This window comes from Panthera leo, chromosome E2 (genome assembly GCF_018350215.1).
Source record: "Panthera leo isolate Ple1 chromosome E2, P.leo_Ple1_pat1.1, whole genome shotgun sequence".
Lineage (NCBI taxonomy): Eukaryota > Metazoa > Chordata > Mammalia > Carnivora > Felidae > Panthera > Panthera leo.
The window spans coordinates 51,468,777-51,494,137 of record NC_056693.1 but is presented as its reverse complement, the minus strand read 5'-3'; the positions used below and the strand labels follow the sequence as shown (position 1 = coordinate 51,494,137).

Below are 25,361 nucleotides of genomic sequence, written 5' to 3'. Positions count from 1 at the left end.
GGTGGCCACGAGCGTGCTTCAGACTGTAGACTTTGGCCGGGCCACGTCCTCTTAGAAACCAGGCAGGCCTGCAGGGTTCACGAAAACAAACAGTTCAGAGAGGCGGCTTTCTGCATGGTCAGAGGGCTCAAGAATCTACCAGGCGATTACACTGCTGTCAGATTGTAAATACACGTTCGCAAATGCCTCTGTAATTGTTTGGCAACAGTGTGGGCCTGTTCATGCAGGGCCAGCTACTGCATGTTAATGGGGAGGCTTACCCAGCATGTGCTTTCAAGGTTGGAGCCAGATCTATGCCATTTCAATGTTTCTGGGGATGAGGCACCAGATCGGGTATCTTTCCCCTGCCAGCTCGCAGACAAGAAGAACTCCGAGGCGATGGGCAGTTGTGTGGCTGATTGGTGGCTTTGGCGTGGGCATTCTGTTTTCAGCTATCCCAGAGTCTTCCTACAACTGGTGTGGTTTCCTATACCTCCGGCCACTGCCAGTAAGACGGGAAATTGCCATCACGGACTTGAGGTCATTTTGCTTTGCACACTGGTGTCCTTGGCCTCGTGCAGGACAGTTACCATGATTAAAGAGATTTCCTGCTGCCTCCGAAGCATGAGGTCTGGAGATTCCCATGTAAGAAGTGGTAGATCTCAAGGCATGCAATTCAGGACGTTTGTCTTTTTGACTTTGGATTTGGGGCTGGTGCTCAAGACCAGTGTTTTTGTGCTTTCATCATCTTAAGACAAGAGAACATCCTCTCTCTCGATTGGTGGACATAGGGGCCTCAGATTTCCTTCTTTTCAGTTGCTCTGGATAATGAGTGCCAAACCAGGCAATACCCCCGGGCATCTTGTGCATGTCACAGAACCCATACGTTCAACGCCAGATCGTTGCAACTTCTAACTGCTGACAGTCCTTCCAGTTTGGGTGACTATCCAGCCGGCTATTTCCAAGTATTACAGTAGATTACTTAGGGGAACAGCTCTGCTTTAACAAAATGACCCCAGATAACAGTGGCAGAAAAATGACAGAATTTTAATTCTCCCCTCGTGTCACAGTGCAGGGTGACAGGTTGCTTTGCCACAGAGAGTCATTTAGAGATCCAAACTCCTACCACCTCTGGGGTCTGCCGCCCCCCCCTCCAGAATTGTCCTCATTTGTATGGTCAAGGCTGGGTTGCAGATAAATCCGTGTTGTGGCCCTCGGAAAGGGGAACTAGAGTCCAAGGAAGCTGGCTTATCTTTTAAATCAGGGATGACCTTAGGGGCACCTGAGTGGCTCAGTCGAGTTAAGCGTCCGACTTCGGCTCAGGTGATGATGTCACGGTTCGTGAGTTCGAGCCCTGCGTCGGCCTCTGTGCTGAAAGCTCAGAGCCTGGAGCCTGCTTCGGATTCTGTGTCTCCCTCTCTCTCTGCTCCTTCCCTGCTCACACTCTATATCTCCTTCTCTCTCAAAAATAAGTAAACATTAAAAAAATTTTTTTTAATTGGAGATGGCCTGCAAGGTCAACTTTCACTCACATCCCGTTGGCCCAGGTTAAGTTCCGGAGCCACATTTAACTACAAGAGGTCCTGGGTAATGCTGTTTCTTCCTGGGAAGCTCGCAGCTCAGCTTCAACTCTGCTGCCAGCGAGGAGAAGGCGACTAGATTCTGACAGGTGGTTTGAAGTTTCTAGTCACATGTAACAACAACGAAAGGGATATATTACCTCCTAAGAATAAGATCAATGCCACATGGTCATATAGTCAACAAATATTTATTAAATACCTACTATATGCCAGATACCTTTTCTTATAAGTATTAAAAAATGTATTATTAACAAACTGTGGGTGAAATTACGCAACACTATAAACACATTTTTCCACTTTAAAAAAAATTTTTTTTTATTGTGTATTTATTTTTGAGAGAGAGACAGTGTGTGTGAGCACAAGCTGGGGAGGAGCAGAGAGAGGGAGACAGAATCCAAAGCAGGCTCTAGGCTCTGAGCCATCAGCACAGAGCCTGACGTGGGGCTCGAACTCATAGACCACGAGATCATGACCTGAGCTGAAGTTGGATGCTTCACCGACTGAGCCCCCAGGCGCCCCTCACATTTTTCCACTTTTGAAGGATGTTTTGCTCTTTTGGGTAATAGAGGGCAAGTGGGAAAAAGGCAAGGTATCTTTTACCTTCATACTGTGGGAACGATACTCGTGCCCGTCCATTTCCGACAGCTGGCGTTATTGTTGTCCTTATGGATAAGCACAAGCCAAATCCTTTTAGTTATTTGGATGTTCGTCTCACAAATCATAACTTGCTTGTAGCACGTTTATGCCGCTTCAGGAAGATCTCTTCAGAGGATGACATTAGATCGCTGAGATTAAATTCAACGTCAAAGGTGGGTTTTTTCCCAAAAATAATTAAGGCAACAAACAGGGCGAGTTTCGCCGTTATTCCCTTGATCTGGTAGGTGAAACCATCTTCCGGATGTCTGTACTCAAAGCAGTGAACAACAACATCGTGGCCAGAAAGTGTCATGTGACTCTGGTGGTAGACCCGCGGATGCAGGAAATATTCCAGAGGCACCAGGAACACCTTCTTCACCTCATCGGGATTGGGCTGGGCCTGGAACTTGTGGTCTATAAATCCTACAACGGGGGTTATCAGCGTATCTCTCTGAAAGCAGAAAACAAAACACACGAATTAAGAAGTGAAGAGGGAATTGTTTCAGACGCTAAAATCCTGCCACGTCTAGGAAAATAAGAGAACGGTCCAGAGCGGCCAATCACATAAGGTGGGTAGGGACGGAGGGGGAATTTGCTCCAGACATGAACTTTATGCTCCCCGTGAAATGGGGGGACATACGTGGGCAGTATCTTTGAAACGACTCTGAAAATGTTCTTTTGTGAACATACCGGCATCATCTTTGGCAAGGGCGGCCTGGCGACACTATAAAAACGTGGTCCCTTTGACCTCGCAAGCGCATTTGCGCAAACGTATCTGTATGATAAAGTCCTACCAGTGAGTCAAGATACAAGACTGAGGCATTATCTGCACTAGCCCCAGGCTCTGAAGTTTCCACTCATCCACTGACGGACGTGCAGCGTAGGTCAGTTAGGAGGGTATCAGTGTAAGGGGATACTCTCGGCCCTTAAAATGAATGTGATAGACACCACCTGTCCCCATCAGTGCAGACAAGGACGTGCCCATCTGATCAATACCAAAGTCCAGGGACATATCAACTGTGGCATAGACCCAATTATGGGGAATTATACTTATCACATATGAACCAGTTTACATAACATAGATGTCTATGTATGGGAGGGGGGATTTCTATTTATAACCACAACTGCTTGCAAAGGAATGCAAAGTATTGTGAAGTGAAAGGCCCCACCGGGAACCTGGAGGGTGAGGCCCGGGTTCAGGTAGGAGCTGCGTAAGAAGAGAAGAGCTGTGTACCCTTGAAATGGAAAGCGAGAGAAGTCTAGAGCTCTTGGGGGGCGTCCCGAGAGAAAGCGGCTGGGAGAAGCCAGGGGTACACTGGGAGACTGACCCAGGATACCAGGATACACAGGCCTGTGGAAAATTTCTCAGGGGACCGAGAGCTGAAATATGTTTCAGAGCGGTGATGACTCAGACCATTAACGGAATTCATGGTGAAAGTCAACTGTGCGGGCCAGGAGGGGAAGGTGGCAGCACAGGCCTTCGCTGTCCTTTGGGAGGAAAATCTGGGGTCAGAAGTGGCCCCAGGGCCGAAGCAGTAACCACCACCTGGCCCCGAGTGGATGCTCAGCCTCTCGGGTCACGGGCCCCCCAGAAGTGCTCTGAGACATGACACGTTCAGATACAAGTGATTTCTGAAGGAGGAGCTCCCAGGAGGTGCATGAGGCAGGGAGGAACCCGGGCAAGGGCGGCTGCGGCCATTCACCTCGGAGCTGGACTCTGACGACCCTCAGCACGGTCGCCGGCGAAGGGGCACCTGGCAGCGTGAATTCTCGGGCCCTCCAGGCTCTCTGTGAGCAGGGGAAGGTGGCACACTGCGGGTGTGAGCTTTCAGACATACAGTAAGAGGGTAAGAAAGGGTCTGGAAGAACCCGGAGTGTTCGTCCAGGGCGCATCTGTGGTTGCTGTCACCATGCCGTGACCGCAGCCTCAGGGGCCCTGGTCTCGTCTGCAGCACCCTCTCCCTGCTTCTTCACGACAGCCTGACCTTGAGGAAGCTTTAACAATGGAAATCAGAGACCTGAGGAAACCTGCTCAAGGTCAAAGCTGGCTAATACTTGGCAGGAACCAGGATTCACCTGGCCTGCTGCCCACACTGTAGAGCAGAGCACTTATGTTCGGTGAAGACACAAATGTTACCCTATCTCCGAGTGGCACACCAGCCTTGCACGTGGCTTACACACGCTCTGGAGAGTTCTCAGCTGCAGCTCAGACTTAAGCTCTTGCTGAGGGCTGAGCTAGGGACACAAATGCATCCTTACTGTAAGGGCCAAACCGTTACAGGCACAGGTGTGAACGAGCAACTTAGCGAGGCCAGTGCTGGCCCCTGGACCAGCGTGTCCAAGCGTGAGGAAATTGGTGGGGAAAAATATCAAAGCCACGAAGGGAGAGAACAGTTTGAGACTGAATGATTCAGAAGGGAAGTCAGGCACGTTCAATGTGGTTCAAGTTTAGAAAAGTGAGAGACTTTGGAAATCAGCAAATGAAGCAGCATCTTTGGACACCCAGTTCCTAGACACGGGTGTCCATCTTGGAAGGAAGAAAGATGGTGGGTGCAAGGCGGACGTTCTAGGACCAAGAAAAGACTGAATTTCGGCCACCTGCTGGGCTGGAATCCCGTGGAGACTGGCTTAGGCTGTGGGAAAGGGGAAAGGCATGCTTCTGGGTCTCTGGAGGAAACCACATGCTCTTTTTTTTTAATGTTTATTTATTTTTGAGAGAGAAAGAGAGAGACATAGCATGAGCGGGAGAGGGGCAGAGAGAGGGAGACACAGAACCCGAAGCAGGGCTCAAACTCACAGACTGCAAGATGGTGACCTGAGCTGAAATCAGACATCTGACTGAGCCACCCAGTTGTCCCAAGCCACATGCTCTTAGAAACATGCCCAAGAAGGGACATGCCACTGGAATGCACTGAAACGTTTCCAGGAGCTGAAGCTGCAGGGATGGCAAAGTGAAGGAGTGAACGGAAACGTAAGGGCCACAGACAGAGAAAAAGAAGAAATGTCTCCTGAGACTTTTGCAAAGAGAAGTACACACACGTATGACGAAAAGACCACTGGGGTGGGCTCAGAGGGCCACAGCCTGCCTAGGTGGGTGGGGGGGGGGGCGCCGAGAGGGGTTAGTGCAGGGGTGGGAAAAAGCCAACAGCACCCGCTCTAGCTCTGACACCCAGAAACATCTCCAGACATTGCCACGTTCCCTGGGGGACGAGATCGCCCCTAGGTAGGAAGCACTGAATTAGATTATGCTTCTAAGTGTTTAACACATGGCATTTTTGTGCTACATTTAAAAGAACTGCAAGGCTCAAAGAACAAAGCAATCCTCGCCAGCACTTCCAAAGACAGTACACCCTTCCAGAAAGCCCTGTGTTCCTCCTAATTTCTTGATGATGTGACTGGCATTGTTATATCAAGAGCTGGTCATTGTAGAAACATCCGGCCCCAGGAGCGTCTGGCCCACAGAAATCTCCTGAGACCCAACACACTCCTGTGAAGACTGTTGTATTCCACTGCTCTGGGCAGAACTCAGTAGTTCCCGGGCACCTTGGAAATGGAGTTCCTCTCACTGGGGCAACTTTTAACCATGACGGTTCGATCTGGCAATAGAGTTTTAATATAAATCCCCAAAACGTGCTGGGGGATTTTGCAGATGCCAAGTGGAAAGGGTTCCCTGTAGAGAGAACAGAGCTGCCTAGAAAGTAATTAAGTAATTGACACATTTCTTGTCCTAATCCCACATTTTCCCCTCTTAGTTAGGAAGCATTTATTTGAGAGGCCATTAGCTTCTTCTCAACTCAATCTCCCCTGAGTGGTGACCTTTCTGTTTTTCAAATGGGCCAGATTAAGATAGATGTCTCAGCATCATTGATTGTGACAAGGCTGTACCACCAAGACTTGAGGCCAAATGGAACATAAAGAATGGTCTAACCCACGGGTGTTCTGATTTGTATGCATCAGTGGGACTCTCCTCCCCAAATAAAAATTTACCTGAATGCCCAATGTACAAAACATACAGCTCACACCTACCTCCAATACCTGGTTGGAGCACACTACCTTTGTGGTATTCTTCCCCCGAGCCCATAACCGTAGCCTACCCACGAGGAAAATATCAGATAAATCCAAATGGAGAGGTATTCTACAACATATTTGACCAGTGCACCTTGAAAGTGTCAAGATCGGGGAACCTGGGTGGCTTAGTCGGTTAAGCGTCGGACTTCAGCTTAGGTCACAATTTCACAGTCTGTGAGTTTGAGCCCTGCATCGGGCTCTGTGCTGATGACTCTGAGCCAGGAGCCTGCTTGGAATCCTGTCTCCCTCTCTCTCTGCCCCTCCCTCACTCACACTCTGTCTTTCTCTCTCTCAAAAGTAAATATTAAAAAAAAAACAAAAACTGTCAAGGTCATGAGAATAAGGAAAGTCTGAGAACTTGTCACAGAGCAGAGACTAAGGAGACATGACAAGCAAATACAATATGATGTCCCAGATGAGATCCAGGGCAGAAAAGGAGGACATTAGTAGAAAAATTGGTAAAAGGCAAATAAAATGTGGAATTTAGGTAACAGCAATGTAATAACGTTGCTTTCTTAGTTGTGACAAATAGACACCAGGGATGCAAGATGTTAACAATGAGATGAAGTGGGGGCGGGATTATGAGGACTCTTCATAGTATCTTTGCAACTTTTCTGTAAATCTGCAACTATTCTGACATTGCAAGTTTACTTTAAAAATTTTAAAGCAATAAAATAATGCTGGTATCGGGGCGCCTGGGTGGCTTGGTCGGTTAAGCGTCCGACTTCGGCTCAGGTCATGATCTCACGGCCCGTGAGTTCGAGCCCTGCGTCGGGCTCTGTGCTGACCGCTCAGAGCCTGCAGCCTGTTTCAGATTCTGTGTCTCCCTCTCTCTCTGCCCCTCCCCTGTTCATGCTCTGTCTCTCTCTGTCTCAAAAATAAATAAATTGTAAAATAATGCTGGTATCCAAATACAAATTTACGTTTACTCCTTCTAAAGTCAATTAGTAAATAGTCACAAGTTCATGTGAAATAAGATCAGGCTAGATCAGCTCCAGAATTCATTTTGCTGCATTTATGGGTTTTTGGTGTATACTATTCAAGAAATCCTGACTCGTACAGAAATGTAGTCACAAATAGTAATAGTTTTTGAACAGCTTGCCTGGCGATCTCAGGGTACTACTCAATGAATATATGGAAGAGAAGCCTGATTCCATGGTATGTATCAAAATGAGTATATTTAGGGGTGCCTGGGTCGCTCAATTGGTTGAGCATCTGACTTCGGCTCAGATCATGATCTCACAGCTTGTGGGTTCGAGCCCCACGTCGGGCTCTGCGCTGACAGCCTGGGGCCTGGAGCCTGCTTCAGAGTCTGGGTCGGTCTCTCTCTCTCTCTCTCTCTCTCCCCCTCTCTCTCTGCCCCACCCCATTTGCACTCTGTCTCAAAATGAATAAACTTAATAATTAAAAAAAAAAAGGAAATAAATAATAAAACGGAGCATATTTAGGACAAAGGTGATGCACTGGTGGCCTCCAAGGGGTGAAAATTTGGTATACAGCATGCTCACGTGTGTGGTGGTTTTTCAACAGAATTCTCAAAAGAAATGCTGACCGGTGCAAAGTAAATGGAAACCGAATGCTAAGGAAAGAACTCTGTTCCGTGAACAGGGTTCCACAGAAACCATTTTGAGACCCACTGATGCAGTTCGACCCGTTCATTTCTGGATGGTCAAAGAGGGGCCCAGATGGGCAATGGAGCTTTGCCCAAGGCCACTGAGTTCACGAGGGGCAAAGTCCGCATGAGAACCAGGCTCTTGACTCTGTGTGAGGCGCTGTCGAGGGTCACGGTTGGCCACGCGTGGAATGCTGAGACAGTGGATCCGCTGGGTGCTCTGAATCCGAGCCACCCAGATCCACCCCGACACTTACCTCAAGCAGATACGGCACCAGGCGGCAGACGACCTCCACCTGACGGGGGCACAGCCCCACTTCCTCCTGGGCTTCCCGGACAGCCGTGGCCACATCATCCACATCTGTGGGTTCACACTTGCCTCCAGGAAAGCAAACTTCTCCAGGAGACCTGCGTAGCTGGGAATTGAAAGGGCAGAGTCGCAATTCGGGATTCCCACTCAGGCACCGTTCACTCACTCAGCAAGGATTTACCGAACTTCTATGTTGTGTCACAGACCAGTCCCACCACCCTGGTGGAAGTAAGTGGAAAGAAGACTGCCCCACCACAGAAAAAAAAAAAAAAAAAAAAAAAGTTTTTACTTGAATCCTTTTAAAAAATGAACTCTGCGAACTCCCTTTACTTGTAATCGTTCTCAGAAAAATCTGTATCTGCCCACAAGATACAGATTTACATGGACGGGGGAAGAAAAGCAGGAGGGGTAATAAAAAGGGCACTGTGATCAGCAGATAAGCTTTACTGAGTCCCACCATGTTCTGGGCACGTTGCTTCACAGGAGCCCTCAGATCGGCTCCACATGCTGTTATTTTTTTTTTTTAAAGCATTTTTTTTTTTAATTGAGATGAAATTCACATAACATGAAATGAACCATTTTAAAGCGAACCATTCAGTGACATCTAATACATTCACAGTGGGGTGTGAGCACTGCCACTCTCCGGTTCCGGAATATTTTCATCCCAGAGGGAGACCCTGTACTCACTAAGCAGCTGCTCCCCACCCCTCCTTACCCCACCCCTCCTTTCTGTCTCTAGGGATTTACCTACCCCAGGTTATTTCATATACATGCAATCATATGACATGTGACCTTTCGTGTCTGGTTTCTTTGACTTAGCATAATGTTTTAAAATTTTTTTAATCTTTAAGTTTTCAACTGAAGTATAGTTGACATATAATATTAAATTAGTTGCAGGTGTACAATGTCGTGATTCAACAATTATATATACATTACACTGGAGTGAGGTTTTCACGCTCTTCTGTGTTGTACCACGGCCTATCAGTACTTTTTCCTTTTCATGACAGAACGGTATTCCACTGTATGTATATATCACAATTTGTTATCTTTTCCAAAATGTTTTTTTTTTTTTATTTTAGAGAGAGAGCACAAGTGGGGGACAGGGGCAGAGGGAGAGGGGGAGAGGGAGGGAGAGGGAGAGGGAGAAAGGGAGAGAGGAGGAGGGAGAGAGGGGGAGGGAGGGAGGGGGAGAGAGAGAGAGAGACAGAGAGAGAGAGAGAGAGAGAGAGAGAGAGAGAGACTCTTAAGCAGGGTCCACACAGCATGGAGCCTGACGTGGGGCTTGATCCCATGACCCTGGGAGCATGACCTAAGCCAAAACTGAGAGTCGGATGCTCAACTAACCAGGCCAGCCAGGTGCTCCCACAAGTTATCTCTCCATCCATTTGTGGATATATAAGCTACTATTCTAATCGCTTCTCGGCCTTTTGGCTAAGATCAAGTGTAAGCTACTATTCTATTATCACTTCCACTTTTTGGCAAGGGAATTAAGCTCAAAGAGGTTAAATAACACGACCAGGGTCACGCAAGGTACGCAGTAGAGTGTTTACTTTTCCATCCTGGCTCTTAACCAGCATACCAGCATTAATTAAGGGCTTACTAAAACACAGGAACTGTGGCCACCTGAGCCATTAGCGGTGACAAGTGGGGGTGCCTCTGCGTCCCTCTGCACATGCACGTGAAGGGACAGGAGTCCCTTCTCCCTGTACTGCCCCTTTCACCTCCATCCTTGATCCCATGCCTTCCTGACTTCAGAACTGTGGCTCCGTTTGTAGCATCCTCCCTTTCTCTTGTCTCTGTCTTGTTATGACTTCTCTCTTATCTTGGCCAGAGGTGGGAAAGCACATCCCCTCGTGCAGGACCAAACTCCTCAGCAAATGTGACCTCAACTTCGTGGACACTCACTCCCACCCAGTGCCCACCATCCTCTCTCTACTCAACTGTCGAGGAGGCCTCAGGGTCAGCAAGAGTCCCGGGTGGGCCTCTTCTCAACAGGGCACCATGGGGGTGGGGGGTGGGGGGAGGTAACGTCCTCCACATACCTCCCAGGGTCAGGTACCTCCCAAGGTCACAGGGCCAGTCACAGGAGCTAGCGGCTGAATGTCATGGCACAGGGCCTGGCCCATGTGAAATATTTGTTAACATCAACTTGCAAGGTCAGTTCATGATGTTTAGAAGCTAAATCAAAAGGTCCTGTTGGCATTTTTAGCCCCAGGGCCAATATATCTGTGTAAGAACAAGCCAGATGCCCTTATCAATTCTGCAGCATTCCAGAATTGAAAGTCCTATTTGAGCAAGCTTTTTAAAAAGCAAAAGGAAACATTTTAAAGTTCTTCTCTGCTAACAAATCAATAACACTGCAGGAATTGCCATAGTACAGAGAAATCGCACACATCTTCGTATCAGGGTTATGAGTTGGTGAAAACAAGGTTGAGGGATATATGTTTCTACCGTCTTGACGATGACCACCCATTCGCCCAAGAAAGAGACGTCCTGTAAGATAACCTCTGAAAGAAGTCTTCCATTCTGTTAGCTCATTCAGCATCAAAGCGATACTGGCAGAAGGCACTTACAGGGAATCATCGGCTATGACAGAAATACTGACCTGATGTAATGGGTTATTCTGAATACTCCTAAGAAAATGCTATGCTGTTTTCAAGGAACAGACACATTCACAAAAATGATTATTCACAGACTGTCAGCACCAAAAAGGCCCCTATCAAATACGCAAGGTTTCCATCTTTCTTTTTTTTTTTAAATGTTTTAATGTCTATTTATTTTGGAGAGAGACAGAGTGGGAGCCGGGGAGGGGCAGAGAGAGAGGGAGACACAGGATCTGAAACAGGCTCCAGGCTCCAAGCTGTCAGCACAGAGCCCGAGGTGGGGCTCACACCCATGAATAGCGAGATCACGATCTGAGCCAAAGCCGGACGCTTAACCGACTGAGCCACCCAGGCACCCCATCTTTCTTTTTAACAGCATAACATTTTTTCTTAAATAAAACCTTGTGGAATTCTCTTCAGAAGGCAAATGAGGTTGCAGGCTGATTTCCTAAAACTTCAGTCCACATTTTGTTGTTGCCTTTCCTTTTGTCTGTTTCAAGCCCTGAGAGCTGGGGACAGAGGGAGGCAAGGAGAGAGGGGGACAGAACAGGGGAGAGAAGAGCGAGAGGGAGAGCTTCTTTACCCTCCAAACATTACACACTGTTTTCAGTCCTATTTTGAGAATAGAAAACTGAGGCTCACAGAGATGAAGAACTTTGCTGTAGGTTCCGGAGCTAGGACGGGAGCCCACACGGAAGCAGGAGGGATTGAGGCAGGCACCCCCTCCCCATTTACTGGTGGGAAACCCATGAGCCTTTGCTTGCATGACTCCAGGGAGGGGTGCAGCTCCAGTAATGCCTGGGAGGGAAATTCCTTGCCCTCCAGAGCCAGATAGGATATAGTCGGATCTAATTAGACTTAAATTTTCTTCTTTATTTTTTTTAATTTTTTAATGTTTATTTAATTTTGAGAGAGAAAGAGAGAGGGAGTGAGTGGGGGAGGGGCAGAGAGAGAGGGAGACACAGAATCTGAGGCAGGCTCCAGGCTCTGAGCTGTTGGCACAGAGCCCCACGCGAGGCTCGAACCGATGACCTGCGAGATCATGACCTGAGCCTAAGTTGGAGACTCAACCAACTGAGCCACCCAGGTGCCCCTCAATATTCTTTTTTAAAGAAATGTGACCATTGCACACCAGAGTTTATGGTCTAAGATGATTCTCCTGTAATTCTCAACAGGCAAAGCTGTCTGGGTGATACAGAACTTGGAGATCCATTTCGGTCTTGCCTCGATTTTCCACACTAGTTTGTCTCCTTGTTCAAAAAATATATTGAAGTGCTTCTTTGCTCTTTGGCAGAAATGAGAACAGACCCAGTCCCCTGGTTTCCAGTTAGGTTTCTCCTGTTGGAACCTGGATTTTCATTACCTCCTGTGTTGATGTGATCGTTGCCTGACCCAGATCCAAAAAAACCCACACGAGTCTAGGGGCGCCTGGCTGCCTCAGTCAGGAAGAGCCCACGACTCTTGATCTCGGGGTCATGAGTTCCAGCCCCACATTGGGTGTAGAGATGACTTAAAGAAATAAAACTTAAAAAAAAAAAAAAGAAGAAGAAGAAGAAGAATCCATACGAGTCTAATCCCAAACCCACAAAACTTCAGCTGATTCCTCAGCTTTCTTTGTCCCCCTGAGGGGATATTGTTCATCGTCCTGCTTAGAAAGCCATGGCTATCATGGCCCATTTTCATTTTTGTACTTGGATAACTTTGAAGTTCTTGTTTCCCCAATTTTACCTCAGAAGTACCCCAATAGAGGGACGCCTGGGTGGCTCAGTCGGTTAGGCATCCGACTCCGGCTCAGGTCATGATCTCGCAGTTTGTGGGTTCGAGCCCCGCATTGGGCTCGGTGCTGACAGCTCAGAGCCTGGAGCATGTTTTGGATTCTGTGTCTCCTCCTCTCTCTGCCCGCACCGCCGCCCCCCCCCCCCCCCCACCATGCTCATGCTCTGTCTCTGTCTCTCAATAATAAATAAACGTTAAAAAAAAAAAAAAAAACAAAGAAGAAGTACCCCAACAGCAAAGGAGAAAGAAAGAATCCAGGGGGTGTACCCATGGCAACTCCATTCTCAGCCCAACACCTCTTTAAAGTACAACAGTTTATCTTAAAAGCCCAGGCCGTGTGTGCGAACAGTAACAATGGTGGCGGCTGAAACTTACCGAGTCCTTGCCAAGTAAGAGGTGGGTTTAGGTGCTCTGTGTTTGTTTCCCTGGGAAATCCTTCGTGGGTAGCCCCACAAAGCAAGTACTAGTGATTTGTCCTCATTTTGCAAGTAAAGAGACTGTAGCACAGAGAGGGTAAGTAACTAAACCAAAGTCACACAGCTGGCCAGGAGAGAGCCTGCGTTCAAACGCGGGCAGCCAGCTTCAGGGCCCTGGCTGTTCATTTCTATGTTCGAGAATTTTCTAGTGGCAGTGGCAGTTGTGGCCCCCAACCCTGCCAGGGCAGGGACGTCTGGAGACACCTGTGGTTGTCACATAGGGGTGTGTGTGTGTGTGTGTGTGTGTGTATTACTGGCATCTAGCGGGTAAAACCCAGGGATGATGTTAAACATCTCGCAGTGCACAGAACAGCTCCTACAACAAAGAATTATCCAGCCCAGATGCCATCCAATACAGCCAAGGTTAAGAAACCCTGACCTAAACAGATTTCAAATTACTTGCTAATTACTTATTTTTCTTTCTAAAACTTCTCCAAAAACTGCCATGCTACCCTGCGGCTTCTCGTCCCCCTGAACATCACAATCTTCAAAGTCCATTTGAGAACCCGTGGCCTCGAAATGCGTGCAAGTGACGGATTTTGGTGGGGTTTTCGAAGGTCCTGGAACTTTAATGGCAGGGACCTTTCTGTCACCTACCTTCTCCGACCGGAGGGTGAACAACAAATGGAGTTTTCCTTCTTTCACCAGCAACGGTAAAAGGACGGAGTATTTGTCATACGACAAATGAGAATATCTGGTCCCGGCATCATGCTCTTTTAAGCGGGCCTTCGCATCATCTATCAGACGGTTTCTGAAATGGAAACAAACAAAACACTTCAGTAACCAGAGTTGTGGGAAAAAGCTCCCAGTCCTGCCTATGTTTCTGTTGTCTTGTGCATCTCGGAGCTTACCAGGGCTGACTCTCACTGTATTTGTCGATAACATGGCAGGAATAATACTCTCACCCCAATTGCATGACTGTTGGCAAGATAAAATGAGCAAAAAAAAAAAAAAAAAAAAAGGCTAAGAATACAGTTTAGTGCATGGTTTCACTTTGGAAATTAAGTAGAAATTATGGTAAAAGGTTCTTTCAAAACTGCAACAGTTAAATGTTGCAATCCTTGATAATACTCCAGTAAGACAGGTTTGGTAAACAGGTCGCTGTCGTTAAGTTAGAACTCTCTTAGCCTGATCCTTATGTTATCAAACCCTTATGTCTTCAATTGCCTTATAAAGTTTTTCCAAAAGGGTTAAAAACCCTTATGTCTTCAATTGCCTTAAAGGTCCCAAAAATCTAGTGACAACAGATTCACCGTGTTACAACACAGATTGCTAGGCCCACCCCTAAAGCGTGACTTGGTAAGTTTGGGGTGGGGCCTGGAACTTAGCATCCAACTCCCAAGCAACCATGATGCTGATACTGTGGACCAGAGGAACCCCCTTTGAGAGCCATTACCTGAAAATATGCAAGTATTTGGATTTGTAACCACATTTGGTGCCCCGAATTCATGACTTTGAATGTTCTGGTCTTTTTGACTGGTGTATTTTGTTGCTGGTTTGTGTAGTAGCTTAAATAGTGTCCCCCCCAAATTCATGTCACCCAGAAGGCTCAGAATGCAACTTTATTTGCAAGCAGTATCTTTGCAGGTGGAATCACGAGTCTTAAGATGAAATCATCCCGGATGTAGGGTGGGCCCTACATCCAATGATTGGCATACTCATAAGAGAGGACATAGAAACACACACACACACACACACACACACACACACACACACACACACAGAAGAAGCCAATGTGAAGACAGAGGCAGAGATTGGAGTGATGTGGCCACAAGCCAAGGAACATCAAGATCCATCGGAAGCTGCAACAGGCAGGAAATTCAGATGTCTGGGCTTCAGGACTATGGCAGAATGAATTTCTGTTGTTTTAAGCCATCAAGTTTGTGATACTTTGTTACCGCAGCCCTAGAAACTAACAGTTTGGTTTTAATTTTTCTCTGGGAAAGGCAATTTTGCAGAGTGGGGGAAGTCAGATATTTAAGGGGGGCCAGAACTGCTTGTAAAGTGTTTAGGAAGGACCTCTCCAGGCCTTGCTTTCCTTATCTGTGACCTGCTTGAAGGTATCTGTAAACACGTCATGACATCGTTCGCACACTGTGACTGGCACTCTGCTGGTGCCCAGTGAGTAGTGACTGCTGTCATAAATGTCTCCGGCATTAGGTGGGCAAGTTGTTTGGGGAAGGTGTTTGCTTTTTTTTTTTTTTTTTTTTTTTTTTTTTTTTTTTTGCCTCTTTCTTCATGGCAGGATGCTCACTAAAGCTGGCTGGGTGCCAGCAGTGGATTTCAAAAACGACCAAAGGCCTTTCAGAACCACAGCAAGCGGGCACTGGAGGGGGCTCCTGGGTGTACCCCATGCACGCAGGCCCACGTCCAGAAAACTGGCCCGCCAGAGTGTGCCCTGGACCCACCGACTGTGGCTTTTTAAGAGGCCCCAGAACCGATCAGAGGGACCAGCAGAAGCAAAACTGCAAAAACGTGTGTGTCCACATTAGGGGCTGGCTGGAATAACCACCAAAAAAACACCACCGTAGCAGCCACCCGGTTCTGAGCAAGGGCTCGTCCCACGCATTCCACGCTTTTCTCTTTCTGTCCTCACAACAGCCCGGGCGAGGTTAGGACTGGGTTCCGCCCAGGCTCAGAGAGGTTAGGTAACTGCGAGACCCTGGAGGTGGCCACCGCGGCCTTGAACCCGGAGCTGCCTGGTGCGGGCTCCTGGTTTCTGGGATGGAACTCCGGAGAAGCCCTAAGCTGAAGAGGAAAGGCGGCTGGGCAGGAGAAAGGGGTGCGACCCTGCGGGGCCGGGTGTGAGCCCATGGGTGCAGAGGCCCCGCGGCCCCGCGGGCGGCCCGGGAGGCGAGCGCACCGAGCGCGGGCTCCGCAGGTGGGTAGATGGGCGCGGCAAGAAAAGTCCCGGCCGAACGGCCCCGGAGCCGCGTTCGGGGCCGGCCGGGCCCTGCTCGGAGTGCCAGGGACCGGGGGACTTTACCTGACAGGCTCCGGGGAAGGACGAGCTGGAGACATCTCCGGGGCAAAGTTTGTTTCCCCACCGCAACTCCTAGCTCGCGCTCTGCCGAGTGGGCATGCGCAGAGCAGCCGCGACCTGGGGCGGGGAGAGAGGCGGGGCCTATGGCCTTAGGGGGCGGGGTGGGGCGGGGCGTAGGGCCAGGCCGTAAGGGGACTCGCTAAAGCAGTTTCCGCCCAGCTCCTTTTTTTTTTTTTTTTTTTTTTTTAAATATATTTTATGGTCAAATTGGTTTCCATACAACACCCAGAGCTCATCCCAACAGGTGCCCTCCTCAGCGCCCATCACCCACTTTCCTCTCTCCCTCACCCCCCATCAACTCTCAGTTTGTTCTCAGTATTTAAGAGTCTCTTATGGTTTGCCTCCCTCCTTCTCTGTTTGTAACTTTTCCCCCCTTCCATTCCCCCATGATCTTGTCAAGTTTCTCAAGATCCACATGAGTGAAAACATATGGTATCTGTCTTTCTCTGACTGACTTATTTCACTTAGCATAATATCCTCCAGTTCCATCCACGTTGCTACAAATGGCCAGATTTCATTCTTTCTCTTTGCCAAGTAGTATTCCATTGTATATATAAACCACCTCTTCTTTATCCATTCGTCAGTTGATGGACATTTAGGCTCTTTCCATAATTTGGCTATTGTTGAAAGTGCTGCTGTAAACATTGGGGTCCAAGTGCCCCTATGCACCAGCACTCCTGTATCCGTTGGGTAAATTCCTAGCAGTGCTATTGCTGGGTCATAGGGCAGATCTACTTTTAATTTTTTAAGGACCCTCCACACTGTTTTCCAGAGCGGCTGCACCAGTTTGCAAGCTCCTTACTCTTCCACAAGAATGGGGAGCCTATGAGAATTCTGAGGTTGAAGGGGGAAAATGCAGTGCAGGTGATTTAAAAGGATTCTGAAACCGCATTCACTGTTGCTAGGAGGTTAAGTTGGTTCAACTTCTCTGAACAGCAGTCTACAAATGTTTACTGAGCACCTACTATGTGCTTGGCCAGCAAAAAGACGCATGGAGCCAGCCTGCAGACAAGTGCATGAGAAAAACGTGGATCAAACCATTTCATAGATAAAGCAGATGCCTTTGTCCTTGGAGAGCATATGAGGGAGAAACGCGAGTGAACCAGGTCAGAGAAGGCTCACCAGAGAGAATGGACACCCGCCGTCCTCTAGAGCAGCTGTGTTCCATGTGTGGTCCTGGGACCAGAGCATGAGCATCACCTGGGCGCTATTAAAAATGTATATTCTGGGGGTGCCTGCGTGGCTCAGTCTGTTAAGTATTGGGCTTAGCCTCGGGTCCTACCCTCACGGTTATCCCACGGAGAGTGGGATATTCAGAGAGCTACTGCTCTAAGGTATGTTTGGAAAGTAAATAAGGGGAGAGGGTTCCAGGAAGAAGACTAAGTTTGTACAGAGACCCCAGAAGTGGCTGGAGAAGAGCGAGTGGCAGGGAGCCTGCTTTGAGCTGACACTCGTAAGACATCAGATTTCAAAGACTGGTGGCCCAGGAGGTACACAGTAACTTTGGGGGCTCACAAAAATGTTCCAGTTTTAATTTCTTCAAAATTAATTTTTTTAATATTTATTTATTTTTGAGAGAGAAAGAAAGAGACAGAGTGTGAACGGGTAAGGAGTAGAGAGAGAGGGAGACACAGAACCCAAAGCAGCCTCCAGGCTCTGAGCTGTCAGCACAGAGCCTGACGCAGGGCTTGAACTCATGAACTGTGAGATCATGACCTGAGCCGGAGTCGGATGCTTAACCGACTGAGCCACCCAGGTGCCCCTTTAAATTCTTTTAAAACCAGAAGAAAAAAGATGGATACAATAATAACCAATATGTAATAATCAGTCCAGCCTGGGTTATATCCATCTTTATATCAGTGCAGTCATAAAATATGTTATTATTATTTCATGGGGTCCATGAAACCAAAATTGTCTAGAGCCCATGAAATATCACTGTGTGGCCCTCAGTCGTGGGACAGTTGAGCCATACTTCTTAAGACTTTTAAAACCACTGAACTCAGATGTTCACCTTGCCAGTCCTGGCAAGGCTGAGAGCCCAAACTAAAAGCTTGTTGGCATCCAAATGATAATGTTAATGGCACCTTCACCCACATTAGTGTGAACTTAATCCTTTGAGCAACCACACAACAGAGAGTTATCTCCACAGAGAGTTATTTCCTCACTTTCCAGATTAGGAAATTTAAAAAAATGTCTTGGTGAGGTCACACAGCTAGAGTTCAAGATCAGACGGTTCTGACCTCTGTGCTCTTTTATTTTGACATCACTTCTCAGAGGCAAGTGACTATGAATTATGTGGCTCTGACTGTGAGTGAGGAGATAAATATCCAATACCCACCGTGTAGCAACTATGGGCTAGACATGTCTAAGATGGGGCCCCTTGACCTCTAAAGCCTCCTGGTCTATTGCGGGTGATAATCAACATGATTCTCAGCTCTAGTAATGCACAGTATTCTCTCAGCTCTGTATGAGAGGGGATGGGAGACTGGTTCCGAGAATGAAATGGAGGGCTGAACATCACCGCCTGAGGATTTGATTTGCTCTTTGTTCAGGCGTCCTTTGTCTGAATCCTCGTTTTGAAGATGACTAAACTGTGGCTCAGCGTGGTTGAGTGCCTTGCTCATGGTCTCGGAGCAAGTAAATGGTGGGAGCCTAGTTTCGAGCCCGTCCGATTAACTGCATCCGGCACTCCAGTGAGATTTGAGAGGTAGGTGGGATTTCAAGAGGCCCAGGTGGGGAAGTTGACATTCTGGGCGAAGGGAACAGCAGAAGGCAGCGTGGGAGGGGTCTTGCTCAGCATAGCACACGGGAACAGAAAGGGACATTTTTCAGAATGGATCTCTGGGCACAGATGAAAAGGCTTTGGAAGCCAAAACAAAATGGAGGTTGAACTTCTTCCAGAAGGGAGCAGAATAACAGGTCTGGGTTTCCCAGGAGATCTCTGTGGAAGCAGAGTGGGAATGAATTGAAAGTAGGGAGTGAAAGTAGGGGGGCGAGCAGGGGGCTCTTCCAAAAGTCTGGACCCAAGGAACAGAAAAAGATGCTTTGGACGTCCAGAAAAATTCACATAATCCCAACATGAGAAAGAGCGTGGCAGGGGTCCAGGTTGCTTTAACGTAAAATGCGGCATCCCGAGACGCTTTGCTGTGTACCAAGGCCCTGCCCACAGCATCTTCTTTCAAGATCAGATATACTGCTGTAAAAACATTTCGTTTTTATGGCTTTTGTAAGGCTGGAAGGCACAGCCACAGGGAACATCACAAGGTGAAGTGCATCATAATAAGATTATGTATGTATGGGTGTGTGTATATCTCCGCACCTGCAAAACAACACAGGCTTCAAGGTTAACGGGCAATGTCTTTTAGGGGAAATGGCTTGTCTCTGTAGTTTCTGCGCACACATTTGTTGGTAGTGACATAATTCTGGAAAATGTGTAAAAGAGAGGCAAAGCTGTAACAAGGTCCAGGCCAGCCTGCGAAGCCAACACCTCCCTGGTGTTTCTCTCAAAGAAGCACATCCCAGGCTGCAGGGTGGACCTTATCTGCAGCCCACCCATCTGGAACCTTTATTTGAGCAGCACCCCATGGCCAGGCCTGGGTGGCACAGAGATAAGAAAATACCAATCAGCCTTCAGGAGCAAAGGATATCTGGGGAAAAGACCTACGACAAACAATTAACTTTATTGCCAGATGAGTGCTTTAATCCAGGAAAAGGGCTAAATGCTCTGGGGGACGAGGGGTATAGCAAACAATGAATTCTGCCGGACACAGGCAGTGGGGTCCAAGTAGGCTGTGGAGAGAAGGGAAACTACTGGGGAACGCGTACTGAGCATTATTCTCCTGGGAAATCTGAGTTTCCTCCATACCTTCAGTTTGTGGGAGGGGCTCTAAATCCTTAGAAGGAAGTCACAGGGGAGTGTCTCCCCAATGCATCCGATCTGAGTATACTGGCTACAACTGCTGGGTTGGGGATTTGCAAAGCAGACGCTTCCCACCCCCCCAACTCTGCCAACGCACAGCCCCATCCTCCATCAACTCTCCCCCACCCCGAAATCAGACAGAGTTAAGGAGCCACAGTCTTCCCCCACTTTTAAGGAGAGGAAGTTGAAGGAGTTCTTTGAGGACCGGGTTTCATAGGAATTTCTCTGCAGATGGGACGGCGGGGTGGGGGTGGGGGGGCGGAGCTCAGCATCAAAATCATTTGGGGGAAGGGATGCTGCATGGACACCTCAGTGCCCCAGATCCCACCCCACAGTCACTTATCTCAGAGTAACACCCACCCAGAAACATACATTTCTTTTTTGTTGTTTAAGGTTTTAAAAACAATTTTTATTTATTTTGAGAGAGAGAGAAAGAGAGGGAGCATGATCAGGGCAGGGGCAGAAAGAGGAAGAGAGAGAGAATCCCAAGCAGGCTCTGCACTGAACCCGATAACAGGACTCAAACTCACGAACTGTGAGATCATGACCTGAGCCAAAATTGACTGAGCCAGCCAGGTGTGCCAGAGCATCTAGATGATTCTGTTGTAAAGGTCAAAGACACAGGTTTAAGGGCTCCAAAGGGCGACGTTTGATATTGAGAAGATAAAGCCTCCTCCTTGTAGCACTTGCTGATGTGGCATCCTCAGAGGAGACGACAGGTGGTGGCCACGAGGGCCAGGAACTACCATTTCTCGTGCCACTGGAACATTCTTCCTCTCTGGTCTTGGGAGCTGGCAATTTGGGCAGATTCCCCTCAGGGGAGGCCCCAGGGGAAAGTTGAGTGATTGTTTTGTAGAAAGTGGGCTGGAATGGACTGATCCCTACGTAACGTGGTCCTTGCCTTTTTCTTTCTTTCTTTCTTTTCTTTTTTTTTTTTTTTTTTTTGGACCCATTAGAAAGGAAATAGTTTATGGGTTTGGTTCAGTACGTTCTCTGGTCAAGTGCCCATTCTCAGCTAGGCATGGAGTCGGATGTCAGAGACATAAAGACACGTATCAGTTGGTCCTTACTCTTGAGGGTTCGGTGTCAGATGTGGTGGTGAGTAGTCTCAGTCTGCACGAGGATCTCCTGGGGGCTGATTCAACATGGAGGTTCTTGGGCTGTGGCCTCGGGGATCCTGACTCAGGTGGGACCCAAGCATCTGCATTTGCATCCAGACCTTCGGGTAATTCTGTTCGGAGTGTACACTTTGAAAGGAGGAGACATGGAACTTGAATCTGAAAATAAAATAACACAATACAATACAATTCAATTCAATTAAAAAATAGTGGAAATCAGCCAGGCCCGGGAAGCCTGGGTAGTCACTTCAGCCAAAACGTCAATGACTTGAGACAGCCCTTGATTTCTGGCAGCAGGTGTGGACTGTGAATTAAGGTTTAGGTAGGGATTATAGGGAAATGCTTTTAGAACTAGATTATAAGAATGTGAATCGCTGAGAATTTATTTGCAGGCGCTGCCAATGTGATTTTTCAAAGCAATTCATGGTGTTTTCATCCATGTTTAATTTTCATTGTGCAACAATAAAACAGATACATGCTTGCGTATTAAGATGGCTTGAATCTCTGTGTTTCCATGAGCCAGGCTGGCAAAACCCCACAAAAATGGATGGGCATCACTCCTGTATTTTATACCATTGTTGGTTCTCGTTTCTGTGCCCCTTTAGAAATGAGATAAAGATTAGTTATGTCTGATTCCTTTACCGTCATGTAATCTCTGTATAATGGAACAATCAAGTAGGTTTAATTACCAGTAACAACTGTGCTGGGAAAATTTGTAATCTAAACGAAGGCTCGGTCTAGGATGCACGTAATGGCGTGACTGTGCCGCACGGCGACCAGCAGTCTGGTCCCAATTAGCCTGTGAATTAGTCGTGAAATTGGCTTCAGATTTTCCAGCGCATGTGGGAAGCTCGGCGTCTGCGGAAGAACCACGGACTCCACCGCACAGGGAACTCACCCTTTGTGTCCTCACCTTGGCCTCGAGGTCTGCCCACCCAGAACTCGCAGCTCAACCTGGTTAAGCGTTCTTGCCCGTTCTGGTGAGCGAGGGGAGGCAGGGACTCAGATCTCTCCTCGGATACAGGTTCCACCAGCCACCTATCTTGGTGCCTCATCCAGCGCGTTCTTGACACCTCGGCAGGAACCATGCTCCCTGAGCTCTGGTCGCAGGAATGACACTCTGGCACGCGGAGTATGGTGTAACTGGTGTCATAATCACTGCAGGGTGGGCAGAGAGAGAGAGAGACAGACAAACCCTTTGAGACCACACCAATTTGCTGCTAGCCGCTGCTCTCACGTTTGTCCCACGGCTGGCTACCTTAAAATGGCCACATCATGGTGTTGTTGGGGACAGAGGGTGCTGGTTATTGAGGGTGAGGTCCTCGGCGGAAAAGCCAGAAAAGGACACAGGCTATTTTGGAGCAGTTTCAAGGAGCTGGTGGGGGGAGGGTTATACTTCAGGCAGCACTGTCCAATAGAACCTTCTGCAGTGAGGGAAATCGTCTCTCTACCTGTGTTCTCTAATGCAGCAGCCACTGACCAGTTGTTCACTTGACTACTTGGTGTGACTAAAGAACTAAAAATTCTTAATTTGGGGGGCGCCTGGGTGGCTCAGTCGGTTGAGCGTCCGACTTCGGCTCAGGTCACGATCTCGCGGTTCGCGGGTTCGAGCCCCGCGTCGGGCTCTGTGCTGACAGCTCAGAGCCTGGAGCCTGCTTCGGGTTCTGTGTCTCTCCCTCTCTCTCTGCCCCGCCCCCTGCTCGCGCTCTGTTTCTCAAAAATAAATATTAAAAAAAATTTTTTTTTTAATTTTTTTGAATTTTATTTACTTTCAGGTAACTTAGCCACATGTGTCTAGAGGCCACCAAATGAGCATAACCTGAGGGTTGTAGTTTCTTCACTTCCAATTATCTTGCAGTCTTCTTGGAAATAGCAGCTCCAGTCCTCCACACAGAGTACCCTAACTTAAACGCACGCTTTGGGGGGGATTCTTAGAGGTTTCTTCCTAGGGTATTTTTGGGAGATGGATCCTAGAAGCAGGCATCCTTATTAATTCTTTTCTTTTACAACAACAGCAAATGTGAGCTCACGTTCCCCTCAGCAGTCTCCTACCTGCCCCTGATCTCCCTCCTAGCACATCAGAGAGGATTTGAAACAGGTCTCTAGGGGGCGCCTGGGTGGCTCAGTCAGTTAAACCTCCCACTCCCGATTTCAGCTCTTGTTACGATCTCAGGGGTCGTGAGTTTGAGACCCGCATGGGGTTCTGCGCCTACAGCTCAGGGCCTGCTTGGAACTCTCTCTCTAACTCTCTCTCTGCCCCTTCCTTGCTTGTGCATGCTCTCTCTCTCTCTCTCAAAATAAATAAACATTAAAAAAAAGAAGAAAAGTACTCAAAAAGAAAAAAAGAAGAAGAAACAGGCCTCTAGCAATGAAAGTACCTATTTGTTTTTTGTTTTTTAAAGTTTATTTATTTATTTAAGTAATCTCTACACCCAACGTGGGGCTCAAGCTCATAACTCTGAGATTGAGAATCGCACACTCTTTCGACAGAGCCAGCCAGGCGCTCCTGAAAGCTTATTTGCTGATGCCTACTGTATGGCGTGAGCTGTGTTGTCATATGTAGGGCACAGAGATTGGCTGTCATACTTGTCATTGAAGAGCTAATGTTCTAGAAGGGGATCCAAGCAAACTTACCCTGTGAAGCACCCAGTAGGAGAGCACTGTGGTCAAACAACGTTTGGGGACAGTGGCATTTGATGCCTCCCCTTGCAGATCTCTGCTCTGTATTAACATGGCAAAGTTCCCCCAAAGTCCGGCTGTAAGGAAGCCTCCTTTATTTCATGGACCCCAGCTTTTCTCGGATGTACTTGGCCCCGGAGTTCTTTTTTGCCCCCATAAGACCCACTAGCAGTGATCGGACCTCGTGTTTTGCTGAAGGCACTTGGGGCGGTGCCCCATTAGAGCGATGAGTAGGGGTTCAGGGGAGGGATGCAGTTTCCTCCCGGGCATAAAGGGAACCTTCCTGGGGGAGCCTGGTCTGCTGCCCCAAAGAGTAGCTAAAACACCGCCATTCCCTGTTCCCTTAACCCACTTTATTTCTCTTTGAAGCACTCTTCTCTACATGATACCATGTTTCGTTTTCCGTAATTCTCTGCCTCTCCCCACGAAAACCTCGGCTCCAGGAGACAGAGAGCGATGCCTCTTTTCCCCACCACGGTTGCCTCCGCACATGGGTATCAATACATAGTGTTTGGCTAAATGTAGAAAGGCAGGATTTCATCTGGGCTTTGAAGGGCAGGGAGGATTTTGATGGGCTTTAGTGAAGGTGACAGTCGCTCCAGGAGGCAGAAGCCCGGAGAATAAAGCACTTGGGGGGTTATGGAGAGGCTGGTTTTGCCTGAAGAAAGGGTGGGAAGCCAAATAGTGGGGGAAAACCTGCCGGGATACATGGAGGCCAGCTGGTGGGAGTGGGGTAGGGGGGAGAGAGAAAGAGAGAGAGAGAGGCTGGCTTGCTATATAGGGGCAGCCTCTAAGGGGGGCAGGGGCGGTGAGAGGTGGGGGGCACCCTCTCTCCAGAGAGTGGTGGGTTCTCGACTGGGGAAGAGGCAGTGTGGACAGGGAGCCACTCCCTCCTCTGGCGTCCTGGCTTGGCGACCGGCCTGCCACATACCCACGGATACATATACACACATGATGTACGCATGGGGTTCGCTTTTATCGGTTTTTACAATCGTGTATTCCTAAAGAACTTGCTTCAGTGTATCTACACAGAAGCAAAATGCCTAGCATGAAACACGCCCAACCAGACGCTCTCGAAGGATGCCACCCTCATAAACAAGTCTCGGCGGGACATACACGGAGGGGGTGAGTCGTCTTTCTGAGAAGAGGCAGCTGCTGTCGGGATGCATTTCCTTTCTGCGTTGTCATTCAGAATACAGATGTGCTTCAGAGGCAGGGGTACAAAGCAGAACTCGCTTCTTTGAACGCTGTTTGTCTTTCTTCATCGTCAAAAGTAACATTGTGTCCCCCCAAACAGGTGCTGGGCGCCTAAGTGGGCTAGTTTGCATAGCCTCATGAGAAACGAGATGTCGGCAGTTTTGCCTCAACCGGAGTCTAACTCTGACCTTGCGCGGAGATTAAAACGGGTGTCAGTTTGGGAGAGGTGAAGAATGTATTCCTGATGGCATCCTCCTGCACCACGGCATCCCGGGGGTAACTCGATTTCCTTTCCTTAACACCGTGACCTTGTGAGTTTTAGTCTCTCTGTATCAGAAATCGTCATCAACGACAACCACAACGAG

The 25,361-nt window shown here is 48.2% G+C and overlaps 1 protein-coding gene across 1 annotated transcript; it reads right to left on the bottom strand.

Moving 5' to 3' along the window:
• Window positions 1–2,015: 2,015 nt before the first annotated feature.
• NUDT7 (nudix hydrolase 7) lies at window positions 2,016–16,109 on the bottom strand. Its single transcript, XM_042918944.1, has 4 exons — window positions 16,027–16,109; window positions 13,638–13,791; window positions 8,133–8,291; window positions 2,016–2,646 (listed from the first exon to the last, which is right to left on the bottom strand). Exons 1-4 carry the CDS (start codon window positions 16,059–16,061, stop codon window positions 2,278–2,280), a joined length of 717 nt encoding a protein of 238 aa, XP_042774878.1. The 5' UTR covers window positions 16,062–16,109; the 3' UTR covers window positions 2,016–2,277.
• Between the last annotated feature and the right edge of the window lie 9,252 nt (window positions 16,110–25,361).

Excerpts from the sequence above, each read along its gene's own strand:
- NUDT7 (XM_042918944.1), bottom strand. The coding sequence starts at position 16,061 with ATGTCTCCAGCTCGTCCTTCCCCGGAGCCTGTCAG. Across the intron at positions 13,792-16,026 it reads CCTTCCCCGGAGCCTGTCAG|AAACCGTCTGATAGATGATG; the intron begins GTAAAGTCCCCC and ends TTTCCATTTCAG. Across the intron at positions 2,647-8,132 it reads TGGTGCCGTATCTGCTTGAG|AGAGATACGCTGATAACCCC; the intron begins GTAAGTGTCGGG and ends TTCTGCTTTCAG.